Source organism: Typopeltis vanoorti, chromosome 13, assembly GCF_054136105.1.
Source record: "Typopeltis vanoorti isolate ZY-2024b chromosome 13, IOZ_Tvanoo_1.0, whole genome shotgun sequence".
Lineage (NCBI taxonomy): Eukaryota > Metazoa > Arthropoda > Arachnida > Uropygi > Thelyphonidae > Typopeltis > Typopeltis vanoorti.
The window spans coordinates 19,184,739-19,212,493 of record NC_143561.1 but is presented as its reverse complement, the minus strand read 5'-3'; the positions used below and the strand labels follow the sequence as shown (position 1 = coordinate 19,212,493).

The following is a 27,755-nucleotide window of genomic DNA, read 5'->3' as shown; positions in this document are numbered from 1 at the left end:
TATTACAGAATGATAACAGGTTTTTATTTATATTTCCCCATATGAGGGGGGAGGTTTGGAAAGTTCTGATAAACATCTAGAACAAAAATGATTTTAAAGCAACTGATATAACCACAAGAAAAAAAATACGAGGATATAAGAACGTAAGTTACCTTCATAATTCTGCTACTAGTATGTTCTTTCTTGTGGTCATATGCTTGGGATGTCTACTGACCCATTCACTGAATTTAGATTTTTTGTAACTTCCATCCATGAAAGGTAAACCTATAGCATATTCGTAACATGTATGTGTTAAGGATTTTTTTTCTTCTATTTTTATTAATTATATATATATATATATATATATATATATATATATATATATATATATATATATACACATATTTATTTTTATTTAATCATTTTTACCTAATCCATAAAATGATCAAGCTGCTTTGGCCTCTAATATGCAGAGTGGTGGTCTCACATTGGCTGATGAAATTCATCCTCCCAACTTCAAGACAATAGCAAACCTCCATGGTTGGGTTCGAAGGTGCAGCCTGTTGGTTGGGGAACAGATATGCAAAATACCTGGTCATCCAGGCTTCTAATATGAAATTAAGTTGCTTATGTTCCTTTAATCAGTTGCATATTTTTGCTATTGTTTTTTTTTATTATTATTATTATTAATTTAGTTTTTTTTTTTTGAAAATATTTTAACCACGTTTCCGTCAATATGGATAAAATACATCACTCCTCTACACTTCGTATCCATCATATATTTCAATGTAATATCAATGGTATTACAATTGTAATATGCACTTCGCATCCATGGTAACCTTAGCGTATATATATACATCTTGGCCGGTTGGGTGGTCAAAGTGAAATTAATAATATCATTACATTATTTTTTTAAGATACGTTGTTGCACTCAAATCATAAATGGTAGAACAATTTTAATAAGTTTTGCATGATATATGCTGCTCCCCTCCCGAAAAAAGCAGAATTTTCTTTTTTTATTATTATATTATATCCTACCCAATAAAGGTTGTAAAGACATCGTTCATTAATTCTGTAGATGAGCCAATGGTTAGATGATCTGTTACTGCTTTAGAGACCAAACTTAGGACTTTTTCAATAATACTTTGTGTCTCCAGTAAGTAAGTAGTGGTCTGAAGTTGGATGATGAAATTCATCTGCTATATAGATTCACAAAGGTAGTAGAGAATAAACTTTTTTTGTTTTTGTCAAATTAGTTTAGTTATTGATGGCATAACTGCACATATATCATAAATTCAGAATACAGAGTTTGAATTGATTTTATCGGTTTCAACCGATATGAACATCATATCATTTGTAAAGTGTGTATTAAAAAATCAGTCGTAATACACACTATACAAATATTTTATTTGTATAGTGTGTATTTTTCTCACCCCCCCCCTACCGTCAGTATAATGTAACCATTTTGTTTTCTTTTAAAGATTATATAAACTTTCTGAAACATCGAGAAAAGGCTATTACAAAGTGGGAGCAGTCTCAGCATGAAATCGACAAACTTCAGGAAATGGTACGAAAGGCCCAAACTGAAGTTAAAACCTTACAAACTCAGCTTATACATGCCAGGTAAGACTTATTGAAGTTTAATGTATTTTTAAGCAGAGACTGTTATTTCATGCAATCTACTTCCTGCAGTTAATTCTTTCGGATATGTAATGCATTTTGTTATGTGTCAATAAAACAATGTTCTCTCTCTCTCTCTCACATACACACAGTCATGCAAGGGACGGTGATATTTTCCAGAATTTACTCAGTAGGACAATGCAGTTCTTAACTGTTATTGTGTTCAAACATCACAAAGTTGACCTAAGATAGATTTATAAAATTAATGTTTTTCATAAGATGTGCAAAATTTACAAAAAACTGTCATATAAAATTTTTCTGTATTATTATTCAGGTATCTCTATGGAGTCAAGACTCATTGTTGGAAATCCACACTAACCGTTATTCATACAATACCTATCATGCCTCTCCTTAAACTCATTTGCTGTTGGGGTGCTCACAACTACCTGTGGCAATGCAGTCTACTCATTATCCCTCTCCAAGCAAAAATTCTAGTTTGCACACCATTGCTAACCACATTTTTACAGAACTTCCAGGTGTTGATCCTTTGTTCGCTCTCTCTCCTTACTCATCATGTATTGAAAAATTTCTTTTGTGTTCAGTATTATAGAATCCCTTTAGCAATTTACAAGTTTCTATCATGTGTCCCTCTTCTCTGCCTGTTAGCTAAATTCTGCAACCAACACACACTTCTTCAGTCTATCTTATGGAGCATTCCACAGACCTGCTACCAACTTGGTCGCTTGTTTCCAAATCCTCTCTACGACCTCATGATCCCCAAGAAAACCAGATGACCAAATCTGTGTTGTGCACTGTAATAAAGATGCATCTGATCAGATGATGCATATGAAGAGGGATACTATAACCTCTTAATCTTGCTTGTCAATGTATTATTCAACATTCAAAGAATTCTTTGAATGTTCTGCAGTATGCTCTCTGAACTTAAAATCTCTGTCCACCATCAACCCCAATCCCTAGCTTTGTTGGTTTCCTGCATTGACGATACTTTGTATTATATTGATGATACTTTGTATCATCAGTATGATACAAATTACTGTATGCCCACAGATGCAAGACCCTTTGACATTTGTGCACATGTCAGAAGAAGGAGAATCCATTCCGATAATAGGGTAATCAGTCAGTCTTGTGGAATGAGTTGTTTATTATTACACGTCTGAAAATTAACTTTTCTTTTATGAACATTGTAGTTTTTAAAGTGGTAACAATTTTGCTTGTATGACAGTTGGAAAATTTTATGAATAAAGCACTTGATTTCACATGTTGGTGACCAATTTGTACATCCTTTATTTCTTTCCTCCCTTCAGCACGAATTGACTATTCTTGACAATCTGCCAGACCGGGTTCTATGAACTGTGGGTGTACAGTATGTAATCTTTTCACCCCATAGTCATAACCTTGCATTAAATTGACAGCCACTTCTTGCCAACAGTGCCAGTTTATTTAAATCATCCTGCAGGATATCATCAGCTACTGACTTGAGTTTTGCATCTTTGCCAAACAGTTAAACAAAAAAAATCAGCTAACTCCTTTTATTCCTCTATAGGAAGTAGGCTTGGCTGTTTTAGCCCTAACTTTTGGAAACTGAGGGGGGGGGGGGGGTGCAGTTCATTCTCCACCAGTAGCCAATCAGAGATAGCTGGCCCAAGACTATCATTAATTATGCACAACATTCGGTGAAGAGAGGCGGCTGACAAGTGCTGCCATCCCATGGTCTCTAATCCTAACATTACGTTTACTGCCTGAAAATAGTATGGGTTCTACAGTCAATTTTCTTGAGTTTACGGGGAAAAAAAACCTGCTTGCCCTTGCCACAGATTGACTAACTCAGAAACTGGTGAAAAAAAGGCTTAGTAAAAGTTACTGCAGAATTAAACTTACAACATTCTTTCTTTGGGCAATCTAGCACCATGGGTGGCCCAGCAACTGAATATCCCTCAGTAAATTATCATTCCTTATATCATTAATATACAAATTAAAGCCTAATGGCTCTAGTACACAGCCCTAAGGCACCCCACTAGTTACCCTTGTTCACCTATCCATGCCACCAGCTTTATATCCATTCCTATTTGTTCCAACTAATGTAATATTTTTCTACATGGTATTCTGTCAAATGTCTTTGCAAAGTCTAGCAGCAACATGTTGTAACTGTTTCTTTTATCTAATTGCTATTTAGTAATTAGATAAAAGAATAAATTGCTAATAGTAATTTATTCACATTTATTATAAAATGTGAATAAATTACTAAGGCAAACCTTTTTTTTATAAAGCCAGCTGCCCACCATAGAGTATCATATTCTTATGCATCCATTCCTAAATTTCATCTTTAACCAACTTTTCCAATACTTGGACCACCACTCCTGAGATACTAATTGGTCTGAAATTTGTTGTTTCTGTCTTTGAGGCACCACTTTTATGTAATGAAACTGTTTCCACTTCCTTGGAACATTGCAGGAGCTGAGATTTAGATTAAACGACTTCATCAGTGGCACTGCCAGTTCTCTTGCATATTCTCGTAGCACACTGGGCCAACATGATATGCAGAGCTTCTCTAGTTCTTCTACCTCAATTCCCATATCAATTTCTATTACATCAGTAACTGTAAAGTCTCCACGTGGATGATACACCTTCGCAAGGTGATTACGTAGTAGATCAATGATTTTTCTGCTTCTCTCACTTTCTTATCTTTTGGCACTGAATAGGATTATCCTTTTATAAATATTCTTTCTCTTACATCCTACATAGTGAAAGACTCTTGGATTTACTTTGGCATGCTTAGCTAATTTTCTCTAATAATCTGATTTAGCCTTACTTACCATGCTAGTCACTCTTCTTTTCTGTGTTTTGTATTGTTCATGAGCATGCATACTGATCACCTTTTTGTTTATATTTCCTCCACAGTGTCCCCCCCCCCCTCACTTTTCCTTTATATCTCTGTTCATTCATTTAATTCCTACTCAGTTTATCCTCCTGACCCTGGGTTTGTAGTCTGATGTTGCCTCTGTCAAACAATCCCTGACTACTTTCCATGCACTACTGATATTCTAAGCTATGGCACTGCTCCAAGTTACTTACTAAATCTGTCATAATTACCAGTTTTATACACAGAATGGCCACTTTATTAGGAATAGCATTTAATAATGGGTGGGAGACCTTTAGTCTTAAGAATAGCCTGTATTCTCTGTGGAATTTATTCAACTAAGTGCCTGAAATCTGGGATGTTTGTTCATACTGTCACAGTGGCATCACCCAGTTGTTGCAGATATTTCTCAGAGTTCAGTGTTCGTTGCACTGCAAACAGAGGTCCAAGGCCAAACCAGGAAAAGCAGGACCATACTGAATTTCATGGTTAGGGTATGTACTCTGGTAAGAGATGTTCACCATACATCTGCCACACCTGTCCATCTGTTTGGTAGAGAGTGTGGCATGATTCAGTGCTCCATAACACAACTTTCCAAGCTTCCACATCCTTCTGTACATGCTCTTTGCACCGCTGAACACAACACTGCTTGTTGGTTCAGGTAATGTGAGGCTTGCATATTGCAGTCCTACATGGAAACCCATGTTATAAACCTTGGTTATGAATGATTTTGTGCAGATTTGTGTTCCAGTCGATGCCTGGAACTCTGCATTCAGTGTGTTAGCCAATGAATGGCAGTTTTTATGTATTATCCTTTGTAGCACCCTATGGTAACATTCAGTGAGTGTGATGGGTTAACTACTGCAGGTAGCACTTGCAGTTAACTCCCTGCACTTTCATTTCAGTATGGTATTACTGATTGTTGACCTGGGATGGCCCAATTTGTCAAACAGGCATGCAACATGGCATCCTATCACAATGCCTCTTTCAAACTCCATCAGTTTCTTTCTCACAGCCATTTTGCCTGGACAGAGTTGCACTGACTTGGAAGCATTGTATTCCTCCAATTTATTCTGGCTACAAACAAGTGACTGGTTACATGGCACAATGGATGCACCTTGGTCATAGTGGTGTCTGTTGTGCGATGTATAATCCAACTGTGTGAAATTTAAAGTCAAGCTCAATTCTAAAAAGGACCTCCATATCTACAAGTGTGCCAGTTTTGCTCTCCTGTAGGAAGAGATTGCTGTTGCGTGTACTGTTCTTGCTGCTGCCAGTGCAGCCATCAGCTCATTTGCATTCAGAGCTCTCAGCTATTCTGAAAACAATGAACTTTATACCATTTTTTTTTTCAATATTTCAGAGACCTCTGTTCAGGAAGAATTCATAAAAAGTAAACACATCAAAAAGCATAAGTCTTTTAGATTCTAGACCTGTATTTCTAGTTCAACCTCTTCATACGGTTGATAACTTTGGTCAAAAGGCTTTAATGGAGCTGCCATCACCATCTTAAGTCTCAACCACAATTTTGTCATTGCTCTAAAACAAGTACCATCACTAGACCTAATGTTCAACATTGAATATGGTATAACTTAGCCCCAGAAATAGCTAACAATATTAGGTTGATGTTACCGACATTCTTTCTAGATCTTTGCCTCCTAAAATAATTCTGTCATCTTGCCAATGTCCTCAAGAAACTATGCAAAATTAACAGTATAGTCATCACCAGAGCTTATAGGAGGTGCAGTACTGTTATTCTTAATACAGTAAATATAGTGAACACAAAAAAAAAAAAAAAAAAAAAAAAAAAGACATAATTCTTAGACACCATTCCACCTACATACCCTTAGATTGCAATCCTACAAAATCTCAGATAAAAAAAAATTGAAAAGTATGCTCAAAAAAGAGCAGACTTTTCAATTTATCAATTTCTTCTTTTTTGGGCCTCCTGAAATGATATATAGATTACCAAAAATCCACAAACCCAATTCTCCTCTAAGACTTATACTAGCAAAACAGTTAGCAAGCTCTTTTACCTTCCTCAAATCAGTCTGTTACTTGTCAAGACTCCAACATTATCAGATCTTATATTTCTATCGTCTAAGGCACATTGTACCGTATCAATCCACCTATATCTTGGTCTTCCTCTGGGTCGTTTTTCCTGCCAACCTGGCAGAGAACACTTGTTTTGCTAATCTTTCCTTGCCCATTCTGTTTAAGTGACCATACCACCTGAGATTAGCTCTGCTAACGCATTCCTGGATGCTGACAATATCAAGTTCTTTCCTGATATCCTCGTTTTTAATATGATATTGCCATTGATGCCATTTGTTCACACCTCTAATCTTTCTCAGGACTCTCATATCTGCGGTCTCTAGTCTTTGGTCAAGTGTTTTACTTCTGACCCTGCTCTCAGATATACAGCTAATTTAGTGTTCCAACTAATTTCTCTCTTATTCCATATGAATTTATTCAATTGACTTCCTACCATACCAGCTTTGTTGATTCTGTTGTCTATTTCCATATTTAAGTTGACATTTTCAACAATTCTACCTATTTTCATTGTCTTCGTCTTTTTAATGCTGACCTTCATACCATATCTATTACATCAGTTATTCAATTTAGTCGGAATGTGGACGATGTTATTCAGAAGTATAACATTGGCCACATAAAGCAAAGAGCTGACATTAACATCTCCAATTCTGATATCCTGTTTAATACTAATTTTCTTCATAATGTGATCCATATAGATAATGAATATCAGAGAGGATAATGTTCATCTTTGTCTCACACCAGATTTAACATTAAACCATCTTCTGTACATCCTTCAATCTAACTGCTGACTTACAACTCAAATACAGACTAAGTATTGCTTGATATAATGCCCAATTGACACCATATAACTGTAGTGTATTGAATAGCTTCTCTCTTGGTACCTTGTCATATTCCTTTTCCAGATCAACAAAACTTAAATACAGATCTTTGTTATATTCCCATGCTTTCTCGACTATTTGACGTAAAGTGAAGATCTGATCCTGACAGCCTCTATTTGGCCCTAATCTGGCTTGTTCTTCACCAAGCTTTTCTTCCAGAATTCTTCTCAACTGTTTCTCAAGTATACTTGCATAGATCTTGCCAGGAACACTCAGTAGAGAAATACCTCTGTAATTTTCACATTCAGTTTTATTTCCCTTTTTATATATGGGTACTATTAGAGCTCTACTCCAATCATTGGGAATTTGTCCCTCTGCCCAAGCTTTCTGAACTATGCAGTGCAGCCACTGTAAGACTTTTATACCACCATACTTAAGCATTTCTGGTCGAATATCATCTACTCCTGCTACCTTTCCACATTTCAAGCCTTTGATGGCTTTTTCTACTTCAAGTATGGATATGTATTCCTGACTGTATGCCTGTTGAGTGTTTTTTACCACTGTGCTATCACTTCTTGTTTCATTTAGCAATTTTTCGAAGTAATTACTCAATACTTCAAGGATATCTTTTTCTCCTGTTTTCATGTCAACTTTATCATCTCGAACTCCTTTTACAGCACTGTTTCCTCCATTTCTAAGCTTGTTCAACAACCTCCAGAATATCTTACAACCTTCTTGATATTTATTTTCTATGTTCTTGCCAAAGTCCTCCCATGACTTTTGTTTTGCTAGTTTTACACAGTGTTTTGCTTTCTTACATTTGTCTCTGTATTCTTTAAGAGCAAAAGCTGACTTATTTGCCAGGAACTTATGATATAATTTCTTCTTTTCCTTCACTGCCTCTTTAACTTCCTGTGTCCACCATGGAGTTCTGATTTTTCTATCCTTGCACACAACCTCAACACTGGCTGAATCAATCAGGGTTTTCTTCAAGGCTTGCCACTGAATCCCCAAGGTTTGGTTCCTGTTCTCAAACTCTAATTTTTTCTTGAATAATCTTTGTGTATTTTAGTCTACAGTTCGCATCTGAGAGCTGCTCAAATTTTATTCGCTTTAAAATTTTCTTACATGTTATTCTTTTCAATATGATATTCAATTTTATTCTGCTCAAGAGTAAATAGTGATTGATTCCAATTTTAAATCCTCTGTACACTGGTATCTTGCACCAGGGAGAAAACATCACTATCAACAATAACATAGTCAATGAGACTTTTCTTATTCCTTGCGTCTTCTCTCCATGTGAATTTTTGCACATTTTTATGTTATAACATGGTGTTAGTAATAACCAGTCCATGTCCTGAGCAGAAATCCAACAGGTATATTTGTATGTCTGATAATCATTTCCTACTCTGCTATTCAGATCCCCAACAGGGACCAACTTTTCCTTTTTCAATGTGTCAGTTGCTTTTTCTAAAGCATCAAAAAATTCCTCCACTTCTACCTTATTAGAACCTTCTGTGGGACCATAGGCACAAATAAGTCTCATTGTCCAGTTCCCCAGTCTGATATTGCCCACATCAATCTACTTGAGAGACTGCCATTCAAGAAGAGTAGCCTCGTATTTAGTGTTGAATACTGTGGATACTCCTTCTTTCCCTTGATTGTCATTGCCTGAATATAACATTTTGTATTTATTGCTCAGAAAGATATCACCAGTTTGTCTTTTTTGTTTCAATTATCCCCTATTATGTTGATCTGGTACTTATCTAATTCCTCATCTAGCTCCATTTCTATGCCATTCAGACTTCTTATGTTGATAGTACCGATCTTTAACTCTGTTGATGTTGCATTGGGGTGTGTTTTCAGATTTTTATACAGCTGTTTGAAGCAAAAGTTGTCTGTACCCCTTGAAATGGATAAAATTGGGTGTTGTGGAGTTATAAAATTCTTTGTAAAAGAAGGTTTAACGCCAAAAGAAATTCAAAGTTCATAAAAGTTTATGGGCACTCTTCTCCTTCGTTTAAAAGTAGCTGTGTTGTGTCCCAATTTACGATTTCTACTCTAATCTTACAAATTCCCTTTATCTATATTCTTCTAACTTCTATGTCCGAGATTTTACCAAAACTTATACCAATATCTAAGTTATTGCTCCCCGTAGTACCCCTAATATTTGTATTTATACTGCGCCTTTTGGGATATTTAGTTTAGGATATTACATACATAAACAAGGAGAAAGAACTCAAATATATCTGAAAGTGTAACTATTGCAGTTGTGACACTTAACTCGATTCTCAACTTAAATTTTCCGCGTGACTAAGTACAATATTTTCAAGTGGTTATCAACTGCACCATTTATGTTGTCATAAATAGGGAGAAAGTCAATCTCGAATATATCTCTTAGTATTTAAAAGTTATTGCAGTCGTGACTCTTAATCTCTTTCCTCAACATTAAATTTCCCGTGTGATTAGGTACAATGATTTTAAGCGGGGCATTGGATTAGCAATATCAGACAACTCTTTTATCATTGAACAAAAGGTTTATTAAGTTTCTAAACATGGTACAATTCAAATACTAAACTAAAATATAACTAAACTTGTAATGATTTAATGTTATAGACTAACATTAAATCATTACAAGCAATATGGCTATTTGTGATTATGCCGCCATACACATTAATTCATAAATTCACCTGAAGTGAACAAATTAGATCAATTCACACTATCTGATTTTTCATACTGAAGTAGATTAGCAAGTTATTCACTGCTAACACATACTTGTGGCATTTCAATTATTTTTTACATTACATTAGGCATTCAATCTTTAGGATACGTAATTACTTAATTCACACTATTCCGTTATACCGTTATTTGCACTAACACACAATTATGTCATTTAAATATCTTGTGCAATATAATAGACATGCAAAAATACTGTAGGACTCGTTCTATATTGGAATCACGATACTTTTCATAGACAAATTTCTAGCTAACATAGGTTATGATTTACAGTACCTTTCTTGAGCTTTTCGTATGGGCCTTTATTCTTTTCCAAACGAATATTTGGTATAACTTCTCATAACTCTGGAATACTTTAACACACATATATTTGCTCTACTATCAGCAACGAGGACATCGATCTCTTTACAGCTTTCTGCTTTGCGTAGTTATCACTAGCGTCGAAACAAAGAAGATCCCTCCTTTTCTAGGACTCTATGGCAATTTTTTCTTTGTTTCCTACTCGGGAAAACGAATCGAAATCCCGCTCACTTTCGTTTCCGTGTTGTGATGAGGAGATATCACCTCTGTCGCCACTCAGGAAAACCCCGTGAACTCCACCGGAACCAAATCCAAACTCCAAGGCCAAAAGCGACTATCCAAAAAAAAAAGCCTCTTCCAGGGGGGTTACCAACCCTTTTATAGCTGCTTCCCTAACGGCACCATTTCTTACTTCCTTTCTCCTCCTTCTACTTGTTTTTTAATCATCGGCCAATTAGGGTGGTGTTTTCCCGCCAAACGTCGTTTGATCAGCAAGCCCGTTCTCAATGTTTCAATCTGGGGATCGGCCCTAAGCGATAGCTTTGCTTTTCTTGTGCTAGCCTGACTTAATCCGCTTTCAAACCTTTTCTATGAATTCTACTTAATAACTTAATCTCTCACATAACGTATTTTATGACTCGCCCCTTTCTACTTATTTACTTAACTCTCTCATTTTTAATCATTTTACAATATTAATCTATACTTTCCTTTGTTAGCTACTTATTTAGTTAGAATTCCTTATTTTAAGTCATATTACAATATTAATACATTCCTTCCTTTATCAGCTACTTTAACAACAACCCTTACGTTTTATACATTTTACTGGATGCAAGAAATTTTCCATTAAATAATTCATTTTTTTATGTAGGGGTTTTAACTTATGATATTTATTCTTCATGTTACACCACGATAGCTGAGAATACTATATTCCTAAGATATCAGGTGTAACAGCTGTACCAGCCTTGAAGATAATCCACGTGAAGGACATCCAAAAAGTGTAACAACACCATAAAGCATTGATCAAGTGCACGACATGGTATTGGATGACCGGCGAGTCAAAGTGCATGAAATTGCTGAGACTATAGGCATTTCAAAAGAACGTGTAGGATATATTTTGCATGAAGAATTGCAAATGAAAAAGCTTTGCGTAAGATGGGTGCCATGCTTACCCACAGCAGATTAAAAATGCACTCGCATGAAAATCTCTGAACAGTGCTCAGAGCATTTGAACAAAAATAAAACTGATTTTATGTGTCGATTTATTACTATGGATGAGACTTTGATTCACCATTATACACCAGAATCCAAACAGCAGACAAAACAGTGGACAGAAGCCAGTTGTTCAGCTCCAAAGAAGAAGATAGTTATTTCTATCCATAGGAAAGGTCATGGCATCGGTGTTTTGGGATGCTGAAGGCATTTTGTTTATTAATTATCTTGAAAAGGGTAAAACAATAACTGGGGAATATTATTCCTATCTTTTAACCAGACTAGACAAAAAAATTCGTGAGATAAGACCTAGTTTGCAAAAGAAAAAATCATCTTTCATCAGAACAATGCACCTGCCCACAAAGGTGTTTTGACAATGGGAAAATTAAGGGATCTGCATTATGAATTGTTGGAACATCCACCCTATTCCCTGATTTGGCTCCCCCTGACTTCTATCTCTTCCCAAAACTAAAACCCTTCTTCGCTGGTCAGCGTTTTTCTTCGAATCAAGAGGTGATTGCAGCTGTAGAGGGGTATTTTGCAGATCTTACTGAGAACCACTACAGCAACTGGATAATGGTGCTGGAGCATCACTGGAATAAATGTATTAGAAGGAAGATTATGTTGAAAATTTAAACGTAATTTTGAAATTATAAATTCGTTTTTTCATTGTTAGACCGCGAACTTTTCAGACCATCCTCGTATATAAACTCTACCCATTTTAAAACTTCTGTTGAGAATTTAACATTAAATAATAGATATTTTGATTAGCTTTGATATTCACTGACTGTTCGTCAATATTCCCTTAAATTACACCTTATTATTTATTTAAAAAAAAAAAATTTTTTTTCTCCTGATATTGCACATCTTGTTTCTTTTGCTATCCAATTCTGGCTATTTCTCTTGGAAACACAAAATTTATGAACAGGGTACCTCCATGGGATTGGGTCGGGAACAGGCAATTTGGCCTATAAGCCTGGAAAGGAAGAAGTAGGTACCTCCATGGGTTCTCCTCTCTAACCCCTCCCCCCAACAATTTTTTTTATGGAATATTTTTGAAAAACATGCTCTTGATTCAGCCCTGTTCAAATCTTTTATCTGGTAAAGATGTGAATGTTGAGTTCTCTATTTGCTGTATTCTCTGGACTCATGGCCCAGACCCATTAGATTCCTCTCTCATCTCAATAGTCTTCACCCTAGAATCGAGTTTACTATGAAAAAAGAATCTAATAATAGTCTAGCCTTTCTAGACACATTGCTATCTTCTCAATGTAACCTGTCCTTTTCAGTATACAGGAAACCTGCTCACAAACTTTCCTATCACTCCACCTGCCCCCCCCACCCCCTTCAACAATATGGTATCATTAAAACATTTACCCTTAGAGCCTGTAGCCTTTTGTTACAGTGAGTCCTCTCTTGCAGCAGAACTTAATCATATACACCATACCTTCTTATCTAATGGCTACATTTCACACATTATCAAAAAATGATTAATCCTTCCCCAATTCTCAACTTTCTCTTCAGAAAGATTTTAGTAATATGATTATCCCCAATATTCGAGCACTTCAGAAAAAATAGCCGGAATCTAAAAAAAACACAACCTCTGCATTGCTTTTAATCCCCATTTGAAACTAGCTATTATACCTTTTATCTGCTCCACTAGACCAAATCTATCCTCTCTCAGGTCTTGGAGTATATAGAGTTTCCTGTTCTTGCAAGTTGTCTGATGGATAGACAAGATCAGCCAACATCCACTTGGAAGAACATTAAAAATACATCTGCAGTCATGACTACGGTCAATCAGGTCTTGCAGATCTTGCTTCGGATCTGTCTCATAGAATCAATTGGAAAAAGATTGCCAATTCTCCATGTAGTAAATTAGAAGAGAAAGACCTGTTTTTAGAATCTGCAGCTGCTCTCAGAAGTAAACCTAATTTGAATAAATGTGGTTGCATTAAACATCCTAAAATGTGGGAAACACTAATACTTAGAGATCCTAATTTACATGCTAGGCTGTCAACAGGTGCCCACAGAGCCTACCTAGTTAGGACTCTAGTCTTTCATCCACATATTTCACTTAGTTGTGTGTGTGACAGTCTCATGTTGTACTCCCTGATGATGTCTCGGTGATTGAGATGAAATATTGGAAGAATTATTAAATATTTTTTTAATCCTTTACTCAGTGCTGGTTTACTCCGTTAAGTCTCTGACATAAGTTTCTCCTAGCATGTAACCTTTATACAAGGATAATTGTGATGCTGAAATGAACATTGATATGTAAAGAAATCATTTTGCTTCTTCATATGTCTCGATATGACTACAGCTGGACACTACTTGGAGTAAATTTGGTCTCCTGGTGTTAAGAGGGGATACAGAAGCTGCAGAAATGGTGCAAAGAAGAGTTAACCAGATGATATCAGAATTATGGAGTGTAGATTATGAGGATAGACCTATGTCTATGGGCCGCAGACACTGGTAGATAAGAGAAAGAGGCACTGTATGATAGAGGTATATAAACTTTTGAGAGGATGTTATAGAATATTGGTTGATAAAAATTTTCATTATATGGAAGGTGGGGAAAGGACAAAGGATGCACATCTGTGGAAGTTAAGTTTGTATGCAGTTAAGAAAGGGGGTGAGAGTTAAATATTTCTCTCACAGAACTATGAGCGAGTGGAACAGTTTGGCTGTTGAAGTAATGAGTACATCTAGTGTGAATGAATTTAACCCGGTGTTAGTAAGAAGGGGTGTCACAGACCCCCAAAGATTTTAAATTGACTATAACTTTTTAATAACTTGTGGCAGTGAGTCATCCTGTAACCACTACTTGATGCCACAGATGACAGGCTGTTGCACGCAAGCAAGTTTAGTGTGCAGAGGTGTAAAGTGTAATGGGTTCCACCAGACCACCTTACTAACGCTGGGTTAAGAGAAGGTGTGACAGCTGGTTTGGGTGATGCGTGGCCTTCCTCGATAAATCCTTGACTCCCTGGAGGTCTAATAATAATAATTTCTAATTTGCATCTTGTGTTCCTTGGCAGCTGTCATTGTTTTAGTTTTTTCTGTTGATATTTTCATATTTTTCTTTCCTGCTGTATTATTGAATGTATTTAGTAATCTTTGTAGGTCTTCATTTTTTTGCTAGTAAGATTATATCATCAGCATATCCAATTATTCTTAAATTTTCATTTTTAATTTGTATTCCTCAATTTTTCATTTTGCTTACCTCTTATTATTTCCATCACTAAATTAAATAAAGTTGGATTTAATGAATCACCTTGTCTAATTCCTTTTGATTATTTTATTTCTTCAGTCTGACCTTATTCTGTATTTATTAAAGAACTTTTCTCTCTCTCTCCCTCTCTCTGTGTGTTAATTAGTTCTAAAATTTGTTTTGGTATTTTTCTCATTTTTAACATAATTACTGTTTTTTAATTTTATTCTATCAAATGCCTTAGTTACATCATGTAAAGAGGTGTATTCTATTGATTTCACTATTATTTACTTTTAATATAAATATTGCATCTATGGATAATTCAGTTAAATTATTTATTATGTTTCCAATGGCTTTTATGCATAAGTTTAACATAATGTTGAACAGATTTATTCCTTAGTTCTCTGGATTTGTCCTGTCTCCTTTGTTATTAAGCTCTTTTACCAGTCATTTGGTATTTTTTTTCCCTTTAAATACTATATTTAGAATATGACTTAGTTCTTTTCCTAATTGTTTCCTTCCATGTTTTAATAGTTAATTCTGTATCTTATTTACTCCAGCCAATTTTTATTTTTTTATTTTTAAGTGCTTTGTCAATATATTTTACCATTTCTTCAAAATTACATTATCCTGTTTATAAACATTGTTATCTTTGTGATTTTCTTGTGTATAGATTTTAAAAATCTTTCCATTTATCCAATTCACTATTTATTAGTGTATACTTTTATTTAATTCTTTCTTTTCAGTTTGTATTATTCTTAAAATTTTGTACCATAAAAATAATGTTCTAATTCTTTGAAGTAGTTATTCCAGTATTCCTATTTAATTTTCCAGTTTATGCCAGGGTGGGTGACCAACTCCACATTTCTAAGAGTAACACTCTACATTCTCTACAGTATACTCTATAAATAGAGACATGCCAGACCTGCCCTTTCGACAGGAGTTCTCAAACAAGCCTTATTTTGAACCAGCTGAACCAGAGCTTCATCCACCTCAATGAGAGTCATTTTTACTCCTGCCATATACCTATGAACTTGATTGATATTCTTTCACCTAAACATTCAGAACAATGGGCAGATATCACATGGCACCAACACCTCTAAAATGCTATCACAATGCTTTATTTTAATTAGACAGTCTGATTCCTCCCCCTTGGTCTGTGCCAGTTCTGAGTTGGCTGTTAGTTGCCAGCTGACATGGTCATGGCAGATGTGCCATTTGGCACGCTGCACAGCTGAAGCATTCCACAAGAAGGTGGAATGGCTCAGCTGTGTTGGTCCAGGTTCAACTGTTCCATCAATGGACAATTTTGCCCAGTCCTCAGAGCAAAAACTTTCTCCCTCAGATTTTCAAGGCCCAACAGGAGTGTTCGGACACTGCAGGAGGCACAATGCTTTGTGAGGATAGCATCCCCCCATCTCTGGATGAATTGCTAGTGAGCCAAACCCTTACAAAGAAAAGAACTCGCCTGTTAACTTCTCCATGTTTGGTTGCACTGTGCACTTTGTCCCAGAGGGGATTATCTCCAGGTTCAGGAATATTAACCCAGTTCCCTTTCAGTCTACTGGTGGGACCAGCTCATTTTTCTTGCAATGTCCCACTTCAGAATGGATTTCTCCTATTCCTTAGGACTGGCTGGCCCGTGTTCAACTGTTCTTCACATGGAACCCTTCTCCATCTCAGTCCTTTTGGTTCTCCTTCAGAGCATGTGCTCTGAGAGAATACAGAAAAATGGAAGAAAGCAAAGGAATGGTAGAAGTAGCTAAATTATCTATTTAGCTACTTATACATCCTGTCTAACTACTTTATGTGAATGTGTGAGCAGTGGGAAGACTCATAAGAATATAGAAGATATATATCAGGAATGTGGCAAAATGAGTGTTATGAAAGGTATTGAAAAGCTTAGAAATGAAAGAAAGAGTACTGTAAAAGGAATCAGATTATAAAGACATCTCAGGTGTAATTACTTTGGATGATAGCAAAATGAAATAAGTGACAAACAGTGGTGTAAATATTCAAGAGCAATGCAGTCAGGAGTACTTATCAATACTTGAAATACAGAAATTCAACCAGAAATGCTCTAATATGGAGTATACAAGTTTTTCAGTGGCTCCACTACATCATTCAAAAGCCCAGTCAAAAGATTATATTCTAGATGATAGGTACCTACTGTAACAGCTCTACTCCTATCTATAGAGGTAAATAAAAATGAGAATAAAGAGGAATTCCTGTATGGAGAGCGCTTAAGGTTCAAAGCTATATAACTGAGAGGAGACCTCCACATAGGCTTTAAAGCAGTGGTTCTCAAACTGTGGGGGCATGAATACCTTGAAAGGGGGTGCAGCATACTGTCCTACAGATAAAAATACAGAAAGAAAAACTTTTGATGATACAGGTTTTAATTATCATGAATTCCAAAATAACTAATAATTATTTTCTTCAGGCAGCACTATACACGTGCAGCTTAAAGCAGCGACTTAATGACATTAGGCCTAATATTGTGATACTTTAATTATTTTGTGTCAAAAACTTAAATAGCATGTAGAAAGCACAAAATAAACTGAATAAATCATCAAAACTTATTATGACTTCTATTTTGATAAATAAAACCTAAAACATGGTGGTGGTGGTGGTGGGGGGGGCTGACAGTGTTTTCTCTTGTCAGGTGAGGCTCAGAGGTAAAAAGTTTGAGAACCACTGCTTTAAAGGAATGTGGAGAACCGATCAGGGCTTCTGACCTAATGTCCAATCCTCACCTTCTTGTGGGTCACCGTGTTAGGTATCTACCTGGATACTGAATGAATGAGGATGGGCTGGCAATTTCGGATTTAGCCGACCAAATTGTATTCTTATTGACTTAAACCAAAATAAAAAAAAAATTATGGTACAACATGAAATTTCATGCTGGCTGAGGCATTGCCCAGTTAAACAAGGCTCCCATTGTTTTTGCCAGCGAACCAAGGCAAACAGCAAAAAGTCAGCTACTGGAACAAATCCTAAAACCCACCCCGACTCAACATCACCAGAGCTCAAGATCAGTACTATCAACATAAGAAGCCTGAATGGCAAAGAAATGGAGCTACCTTAGGAATTGTATAAGTACCAGAACGACATAATAGGGGTGACTGAAACAAAAAAGACCAAAACTGGTGAGATCTTTCTGAGCAATAAATACAAAATGTTATATTCGGGCAATGACAATCAAGGAAAAGAAGTTGTAGCCATAGTATTCAACACTAAATACGAGGCTAGTCTTTTTTGAATGGCAGGCAGTTTCGAGTAAAGTGATGTAGGCAAATATGAGAATGGGGAACTGGACATGAAAACGTATTTGTGCCTATAATCCCACAAAAGATTCTACTAATCTAGAAGTGGAGGAATTTTTTGAGGCTTTAGAGAAAGCAGCTGACACAATGAAAAAGGAAAAGTTGGTCCTTGTTGGAGATCTGAATAGCAGAGTAGGAAATGATTGTCAGACATACAAAAATCTTTTGGAAAAATTTGGAGAAAAGAGCAAAGCTAATAATAATGGTAAATATCTGTTGGATTTCTGCTCAGGACATGGACTGGTTATTACTAACACAATGTTCCAACATAAAAATGTTCACAAATTCACATGGAGAGAAGAGGCAAGGAATAAGAAAAGTCTCATTGACTATGTTATTGTTGATAGTGATGTTTTCTCCCTGGTGGAGGACACCAGAGTATACAGAGGATTTGAAATTGGAAGTGATCACTATTTAGTCTTGAGCATGATAAAATTAAATTTCATGTTGAAAAGAAGAACATATAAGAAAGTTTTAAAGTGAACAAAAGTTCAGCAGCTCTCAGATGTGAACTGTGGACTAAAATACACCAATATTATTCAAGAAAAACTGAAAGAGTTTGAGAACAAGAACCAAACTTTGGAGATTGAGTGGCAAGCCCTGAAGATAACATTGACTCAGACAGAGAGGCATGTGGTGAGGTTATCTGCAAGGTATTGTTGGTATATGTTGGTATTCTTGGGCAATTCGCTCAAGAATACCAACATTGCCCGCTAGGGGGGGGGGCACCATCAGGACTTTAGGAGAAATAATAGCTTCTTGCTTCTTCCTCATTTACTGTTTGTTGTGCCGGCGTGCACATGTTCTTGAAAATGGCAACGTGACGTTGCCAAAATATCGAAGTATATTAAAATTTATTTTAATGTATATCCTAGTTGACGTAATTTCCTTAAATTATTTAGTAAAAAATAAGAAAATGATTTTCCAATTTATTGCGCAGTTCAAGACCTTCTCGAATTCTATTTGCATTGAGGGAGACAGGTTTTTCTTCCGCTTCACTATCGTTTTCTGGATCTTCGACGATATCTAAAGTTAATCGATATCCAATAATATCATCATCACTTAAGGCATTATCCACAAGCAATTCGACTAAAATACACGAACATGATTGAAGAAAAAATGAAAGAGTTTGAGACCAGCAACCAAACCTTGAGATTCAGTGACAAGCCCTGAAGAAAACACTGATTGATTCAGCCAGAGAGAGAGATGTGTGGTGAGGTTGTCTGTAAGGATAGAAAAATCAGAACTCCATGGTGGACACAGGAAGTTAAAGAGGCAGTCAAAGAAGAGAAGAAAGCATATCAAAAGTTCCTGGCAAATAAGTCAGCTCGTGCTCTTAGAGAATGCAGAGACAAATGTAAGAAAGCTAAACACTGTGTAAAACTAGCTAAACAAAGTCATGGATGGACTTTGGTAAGAACATAGAAAATAAATATCAAGAAGGTGCTAAGATATTCTGGAGGTTGTTGAAGAGGCTCAGAAATGGAGGAAAGATTGCTGTAAAAGGAATTAGAGATGATAAAGGTGACATGAAAACAGGTGAAAAAAAGATATCCTTGAAGTATGGAATAATTATTTCAAAAAATTGCTAAATGAAACAAGCAGTGATGACAGCACAGTGATAAAAAAAACACTGACCAGGCATGCTCAGAAATACATATTCATACTTGAAGTAGAAAAAGCTATCCAAGGCCTGAAATGTGGAAAGGCAGCAGGAGTAGATGATATTCTATCAGAAATACTCAAGTATGGAGATATAAAAGTCTTACAGTATCTGCACTGCATAGACAGAAAAGACGAATTCCAGATGATTAGAGTAGATCTCTCATAGTACTCATATATTAAAAGGGAAATAAAACAATGTGAGAATTACAGAGATATTTCTCTACTGAGTGTTCCTGGTAAGATATATGCAAGTATACTTTAGAAACAGTTGAGAAGGATTGTGGAAGAGAAGGTTGGTGAAGAACAAGCTGGTTTCAGGCCAAATAGAGGCTGTCAGGATCAGATTTTCACTTTACTGCAGATAGTTGAGAGATCATTGGAATATAACAAAGAACTGTATTTAAATTTTGTAGATCTGGAAAAGGCATATGACAAGGTGCCAAGAGAGAAGTCTATTTGAAACTCTACAGTTATACGGTGTCAATGGGACATTACATCAAGCAATACATAGTCTTTATTTGAGTTGTAAGTCAGCAGTTGGAATTGAAGGAAGAACAGGAAGGTGGTTTAATGTTAAATCTAGTATCTGACAAGAATATATGTTATCTCCTCTGTTATTCATTGTTTACATGGGTCACATTATGAAGGAAAGTGGCATTAAACCTGATATCATAATTGGGGATGTTAATCTCAGCTCTTTGCTTTATGCAGATGATGTTATAATTCTAAATAAATCTGCTACAAGTTTGCAAGATTTCCTAAATTGAATAACTGTTGTCATAGATATGGTATGAAGGTCAGCATTAAAAAGACAAAGATAATGAAAATAGGTAGAATTGTTGAAAATGTCAACTGTGTTGTGAATGGGGAACCTGTGAAACAAGTGAAACATTTCAGCTACTTAGGCACGATTTTTACTGATGGTAAATTATATGGAAACAGACAACAGAATCAACAAAGCTGGTATGGTAGGAAGTCAACTGAATAAATTTATATGGAATAAGAGAGAAATTAGCCAAAACACTAAATTAGTTGAATACAAGACAATGTTCAAGCCAATTTTAATTTAAGGATCTGAGAGCTGGGTCAGAAGTAAAACACTTGACCAAAGACACAAAGACCGCAGATGTGAGAGTCCTTAGAAAGATTGGGGGCACGAACAGATGACATGAATGGCAATATCATATTAAAAATGAGGATATTAAGAAAGAACTTGACATTGTCAGCATCCACGAATGCATTAGCAGAGCTAATCTCAAAGTGGTATGGTCACTTAAACAGAATGGGCGAGGAAAGATTAGCAAAATAAGTGTTCGCTGCCAGGTTGGCAGGAAAAAGATCCAGAGGAAGATCAAGATATAGGTGGATTGATACAGTAAAAAATGCCTTAGAAGATGGATATATAAGATCTGATAATGTTGGAGTCTTGACAAGTAACAGACTGATTTGGAGGAAAATTTGTAGATAGGAAGTTAGTAATGTAATTTTTCATGTAGTACTATCATATTCTGTACACCCCTTGAGGGTATATATCAGGAATTTGATGATGAGGATTCCTGTATGGAGTGTTCAGGTAAGAATTTATGCAAGCATACTTGAGAAGTGGTTAAGAAAAATTTTTTAAAGAATGAGCTGGGTTCAGGCTAAATAGAGGTTTTTCACTTTAAGACAAATAGTCAATAAGTCGTGAGTATATAGCAAGAATCTGTATTTGAATTTTGTAGATTTGGCAAAGACAAATGATTAGGGTACCAAGAGAAAAACTTAAATTCTACAAATTACATGTTGCAAACAGGATATTAAAGTTTTTTTTTAAAATATGAGTTGGTGTAGAATGTAAATGTGGATTCAGCAGCTTGCCAAACATTCTGCTTGCAAGCCATTAATATCACTGCTAATATCATTGCCTTAGACCATGACATCAAATCATTAACAACTCAGTAGTGTTTTTTCAGTTTATGGATTTCTGAATGTGTGTATATATATACAGGGTAGTTCAAAATTCTACATACAAACTTTGAGGGAGGGGTAGAGAACGTCGAAATCAACCATATTCACATAGGAAAGCATGACCGGAAACACCACCGGAAGGTACTAACAGGGACACAAAGATACAGAAATAACACAAGGCAGTAAGTCGTGTAAAAAACTTTGTTAGGTGTAACTGAACAGTTCAATAGTTGGACACATAATATGGTAAACGAGGTGCATGTCTGCCATCTCAGCGTTCGTAAAACGATGCATGTTCTTCATACGACATTGAAAGCTTGAATGAGGAAGCCCCAATTGCTCACCTGGAGCGCTGGTGAACAGTGCCACCTATCACTTTCGGATGGCATTCCTCCCCTCAAAGTTTGTACGTGGAATTTTGAACCATCCTATATATATAATTTTTGGAATTCTATCAATCATAGCTGTTATACAATTTTTTTCCCCTTATTTTGAGGAGCTCGTCAATTACTAGTCAACACTTATCAAGTTAGAATTCAGATCTGGTAATATTCTTTTCAGATATGATCCAGAATTGATTTTATATATTATTTTTTTATTTATGTGAATCTTATAAGGCTACAGAACAGGGTGTTGATGAGGATTAGATAATCCAGGCAAACCCTCAGAAACCAAACACGAAACTTATTATTAACAATTACCACTTAATTGAGGGGGTGCTTAAGCTGCATAACTGAGAGGAGACCTCCACGTAGCCATTTAAAGAATGCAGAGCACCGACTGGGACTTCTGACCTACTGTCCAATCCTCGCCTTCTCGTGGTGCACCCTGTGAGGTATCTACCTGGATACTGAATGAACAAAAATGGGCTGGCAATTTGGGATTTAGCCAACCAAATTGTATTCTTATTGGCTTAACCCACAATGTTAATTGATGGTACAACATAACAGAATTCATGTCCGCTGGGGTGTCACCCAGCTAAACAAGATCCCGTGTTTTTTTTGTTTTTTTTTAGGGAGCCAGCGCAAATAGCAAAAAGTAAGCTACTGCAACAAATTCTAGAGCACATCCCAGCTCAACATCAACAGAGTTCAAGATTGGTACTATCAACATAAGAAGTATCAGCAGAAAACAAATGGAACTAGCATAAGTTGGATAAGTACTAGATCAACATAATAGGCATTACTGGAATAAAGAAGACAACAGGTGAGATCTTTCTAAGAGTCAATATAAAATGTTATATTCAGGCTGTAACAATCAGAAGAGGGAGTAGCTATAGTCTTCAACACTAAATATGTGGATAATCTTCTTGAATGGCAGGCAATATCAAGTAGAGTGATGTGGGCAAATATCAGAATGGGAAACTGGACAGTGAGACTTATTTGTGCTTCTAGTCCTACAGAAGGTTCTGTAGGACCATAAGAACAGTGGATTTGAAATAGGAAGTGATCACTATTTAGTTTTGAGCAGGATAAAATTGAATTTCATATCGAAAAGAAGAGTGTGTATGAAAGTTTTTTTAAAACGAATCAAGGTTGAACATTAGAGAAGATAATTATCTCAATGAAAAAGGAACAGTTGGTCTTTTTTGGAGATCTAAACAGCAGAGTAGAAAATGATTACCAAACATATAGAAATGTTTTAGGAAAATTTGGAGAAAAACACAAAGCTAATAATAATGGTAACTGCCTACTGGTTTTCTGTTCGGGACATTGATTACTTATTACTAACACCATGTTTGAATATAAAAATGTGCACAAATTTACATGATTCAAGAAATAAGAAAATTCAAGAAATAAGAAAAGTCTCATTGACTATTGTTGACAATGATGTTTTCCCACTTGTCCAACATGAGTATAAGTGAATTTGAAATAGGAAGTGATCACTATTTAGTTTTGAGCAGGATAAAATTGAATTTCATACAGAAAAGAAGAATGTGCATGAAAGTTTTTAAAACAAATCAAGGTTGAACAGCTTTCAGAGGTTTGTATGAGGCATTGAAGAAAGCAGCTGGCACAATGAAAAGGAAAAGTTGGTCTTTGTGGAAGATCTAACTAGCAGAGTAGGAAATGATTACTAGACATACAGAAATGTTTGGGGAAAATTTGGAGAAAAGCACAAAGCTAATAATATTCATAAATGCCTTCTGGATTTCTTTTTAGGACATGGATTAGTTGTTATTAACACCATGTTCCAACATAAAACTGTACACAAATTCACATGGAGAGAAGATGCAAGAGTCTCACTGAAAAGTCTCACTGACTATGTTATAGTTGATAGTGATATTTTCTCACTGGTTCAGGACATAAGCATATATAGAGGATTTGAAATATAAGTGATCACTAATCAGTTTTAAACAGGGTAAAATTGAATTTCATATTGATAAGAAGGGTGCATAAGAAAGTTTTAAAATGAATCAAAGTTGAGCAGCTTTCAGAGGTGAACTATAGACTCAAATACATACATCATTGAAGAAGAAATGAAAGAATTCGAAAACAAGAACCAAATCTTGAGATTCAGTGGCAAATCTTGAAGAAAACATTGATTTAGCCAGAGAAGCATGTGGTGAGGTTGTCTGTAAGGAGAGAAAAATCAGAACTCCATGGTGGACCAGGAAGTTAGAGGCAGTGAAGGAAATGAAGAAAACATATTGAAAGTTCCTGACAAGTAAGTCAACTTGTGCTCTTAGAGAATATAGAGAAAAATGCAAGAAAGCAAAGCACTGTGTAAAACTAGCTAAATGAAAATCACGAGAAGACTTTAGTAAGAACATAGAAAATAAATATCGGGAAGGTGGCAAAATATTCTGGAGGAATATTCTAAAAGGAATCAGAGATGATAATGGTGACATGAAAACTGAAGAAAAAGATATTCTAGATGTCTGGAGTAATTACTTTGAAAGACTGCTAAATGAAATAAGCAGTGTCAGCACGGTGGTAGAAAACACTCAACAGCAATGTAGTCAGAAATACATATCAATACTTGAAGCCATCTAAAACTTGAAATGTGAAAAGGCAGCTGGAGTAGAAGAAATTCGACCAGAAATGCTGAAATATGGAGGTCTAAAAGTTTTACAGTGTGGCTGCATTGCATAATTCAGATGGCATGGTTGAATTCCAGATGATCAGCAGTGCTCTCATAGTACCCATCTATAAAAAGAGAAATAAAACTGAATGTGAGAATAACAGAGGTATTTCCCTAATGAGTGTTCATGTAAGATTTATGCAAGTATACTTGAGAAATAGCTAAGAAAAATTGTGGAAGGGAAGCTTGACAAAGAACAAGCTGCATTCATACTAAATAGAGGCTGTAGGATCAGATTTTCACATTAAGACAAATAGTTGAGAAATCTTGGGAATACAGTAATCCCTCGATTAATGCACCCCCGATTAGTGCATCATTTTTTTTTATACCCAAATTCAATTAGTGCTCCTCTAAAATTCGATTAGTTTGCCTATATACATCTTAAAAATAAATGTTACAGATTTTAAAAATTTTCTATCTATACATTTTTATGGCTAACTATTTTAAAAAATCACTCACCAGAATGAAATAATTTAGTTACTGATTTAAAGCATTTTACAAAGTTATTTTTAATGGTATACTGCACTACTTCCATGTACACTACGTTCCAAATTTTTACCGCCAAAATTTATGTTGTCTGCTATAGTACGCTCACAGATTCGAGACCCTTCGACACTTCTGCGCATTTATGGCTAACTATTTTTAAAAAAAATCACTCACCAGAATGAAATAATTTAGTTACCGATTTCAAACATTTTACAAAGTTATTTTTAATGGCATACTACACTACTTCCATGTACACTATGTTCCAAATTTTTACCGCCAAAATTTATGTTGTCTGCTATAGTACGCCCACAGATTCAAGACCCTTCGACACTTCTGCACATGTCACAAAAAGGAGAATCTATTCCGATAATAGGGTAATCAATCTGTCTTCTGGGATGAGTTGTTTATTATTACATCAAATTAACTTCTCTTTTATGATCATTGTAGTTTTTAAAGTGGTAATTATTTTGCTTGTATAACAGTTGGGAAATTTTATCTATAAAGCACGTGATTTTGTGTGCTTTATAGATAAAGCGTTTATAGACTTTATAGATTGGACGTTATCAATGATAACGTCCAAGAGTTAATTAAATCTCATTCTGAAGAATTGAGTGATTCTGACTTGCTAAATTTAGATGCACAGCAGGAAGATCCCAAAGAATATGAAGAAAATTTAACCACTGATAGTCAGCAAAGAGATTTCACAAAAACAATTTGAAAATAGTTTTCACACAATCGAAGTTTTTAAGCAGCAATGCTTAGAGCTGACCCTGATGAAGAGAGAAGCAGTAAAATTTGCAGAAGAGTAGAAGAGGCAATAGGGCCATACTGTCGGTTGTATGATGTCCGCCAAACTATGTTAGCTCAATTCTTTGTTAAGAAGTAGAATAATAAAATTTATATTCTGAATATGTTTTATTGTCTTTCAGCTTCATGGTTTTCCTTTAACTAGGCCCTGAGACATACCTTAATTCTTTTGTAAAATAAATGGAGGTTCAAAAAAGAAATTTGAGGACCGAATTATACTTTTTCCCATAGGTTATTATATTCGATTAGTGCATTTTCGATTAATGCGCCTGTTTTAAAGAATGCATTAGGCGCACTAATCAAGGGATTACTGTATAACAAAAATTTGTATTTAATTTTTATTCATCTGGAAAAGGAATATGAGAAGAGGAAAGCCCTTCAAAACGCTACTGTTATTATGTTGTAAATAGGACATATCTAGCAGTACATAGTCTCTATTTAAGCTGTAAGTCAGAATTGAAGGAGGTTACAGGAAGATGGTTTGAGGTAAAATCAGGTATACGACAATGGTGCACATTATCTCCACTGCTATATGGATCACATTATGAAAGAAAATAGTATTAAATCTGATATCAAAATTAGGCATATTAATCTTAGTTCTTTATGCAGATGATGTTATACTTCTGAATAAATCCAGTACAAGTCTGTAAGATTCCTTGACTAAATTGAATAACTGTTGTAATAAATTTGGTATGAAAATCAGCAATAAAAGAACAAAGACATTGAAAATAGGCAGAAACATTAACTGTATCTTGAATGGTGATTCTATGAACAAGTAAAACATTCCAGCTATTTAGACACAATTTTTAGTGAAGATTGCAAATTAATTATGGAAATAGATAACAGAATTAGTAAAGCTGGTATGGCAGGAAGTCAGCTGAATAAATTTATATGGAATAAGAGAGAAATTAGTCGAAACACTAAATTAGCTGTATACAAGACGATGTTTAAGCCAATTTTAACTTATGGATCTGAGAGCTGGATTAGAAATAAAACACTTGACTAAAGACTAGACCACATATGTGAGAGTCCTGAGAAAGATTAGGGGGTGTGAACAGATGACATCAATGGCAATATCACATTAAAAACAAGGATATTAGGAAAGTACTTGACATTGTTAGTAACTAGGAATGTGTTAGCAGAGCTAATCTCAGGTGGTGTGGTCACTTTGCCAGAGTGTGAGAGGCAGGATTAGCAAAACAAGTGTTCTTTGCCAGGTTGGCAGGAAAAAAGATCCATAGGAAGACCAAAATGTAGATGGATTGATATAGTAAAAAGTTAAAAGACATAAATATAAGATCTGATAATATTGGAATGTTGACAGATAACAGATTAATTTGGAGGAAAATTGTTGATCGAAGTTAGTAATGGTGTAACTTTTTCATGATTATCCTGTACACTACCTGAGGGATCATATGGGGAATTTGATGATAACCAATTAACTGATTATGCTGTAATAATGCAGGGTTCTTGGATATGGCAGATTCAAAAGCATTAATAGAAATCTTTTTTATATATTTCTGAATACAACTGTACATTATTAATATTCAGTTTTTAATAATTTATAAAATATGTGCCAAGTATATATATATATATAAAGTAGCTTAGTAAAAAATCCTATTTATTTT

General features: G+C 35.4%; 1 protein-coding gene across 1 annotated transcript in view; it reads left to right on the top strand.

The window, feature by feature from the left end:
• Positions 1-27,755, top strand: part of LOC150099970 (rac GTPase-activating protein 1-like) — a 196,729-nt gene that overhangs the window by 38,812 nt on the left and 130,162 nt on the right. The window contains exon 3 of the mRNA XM_090402719.1: positions 1,461-1,602. Within this exon, the coding sequence (XP_090258845.1) occupies positions 1,461-1,602 (142 nt within the window). The remainder of the gene's footprint in view (positions 1-1,460; positions 1,603-27,755) is intronic.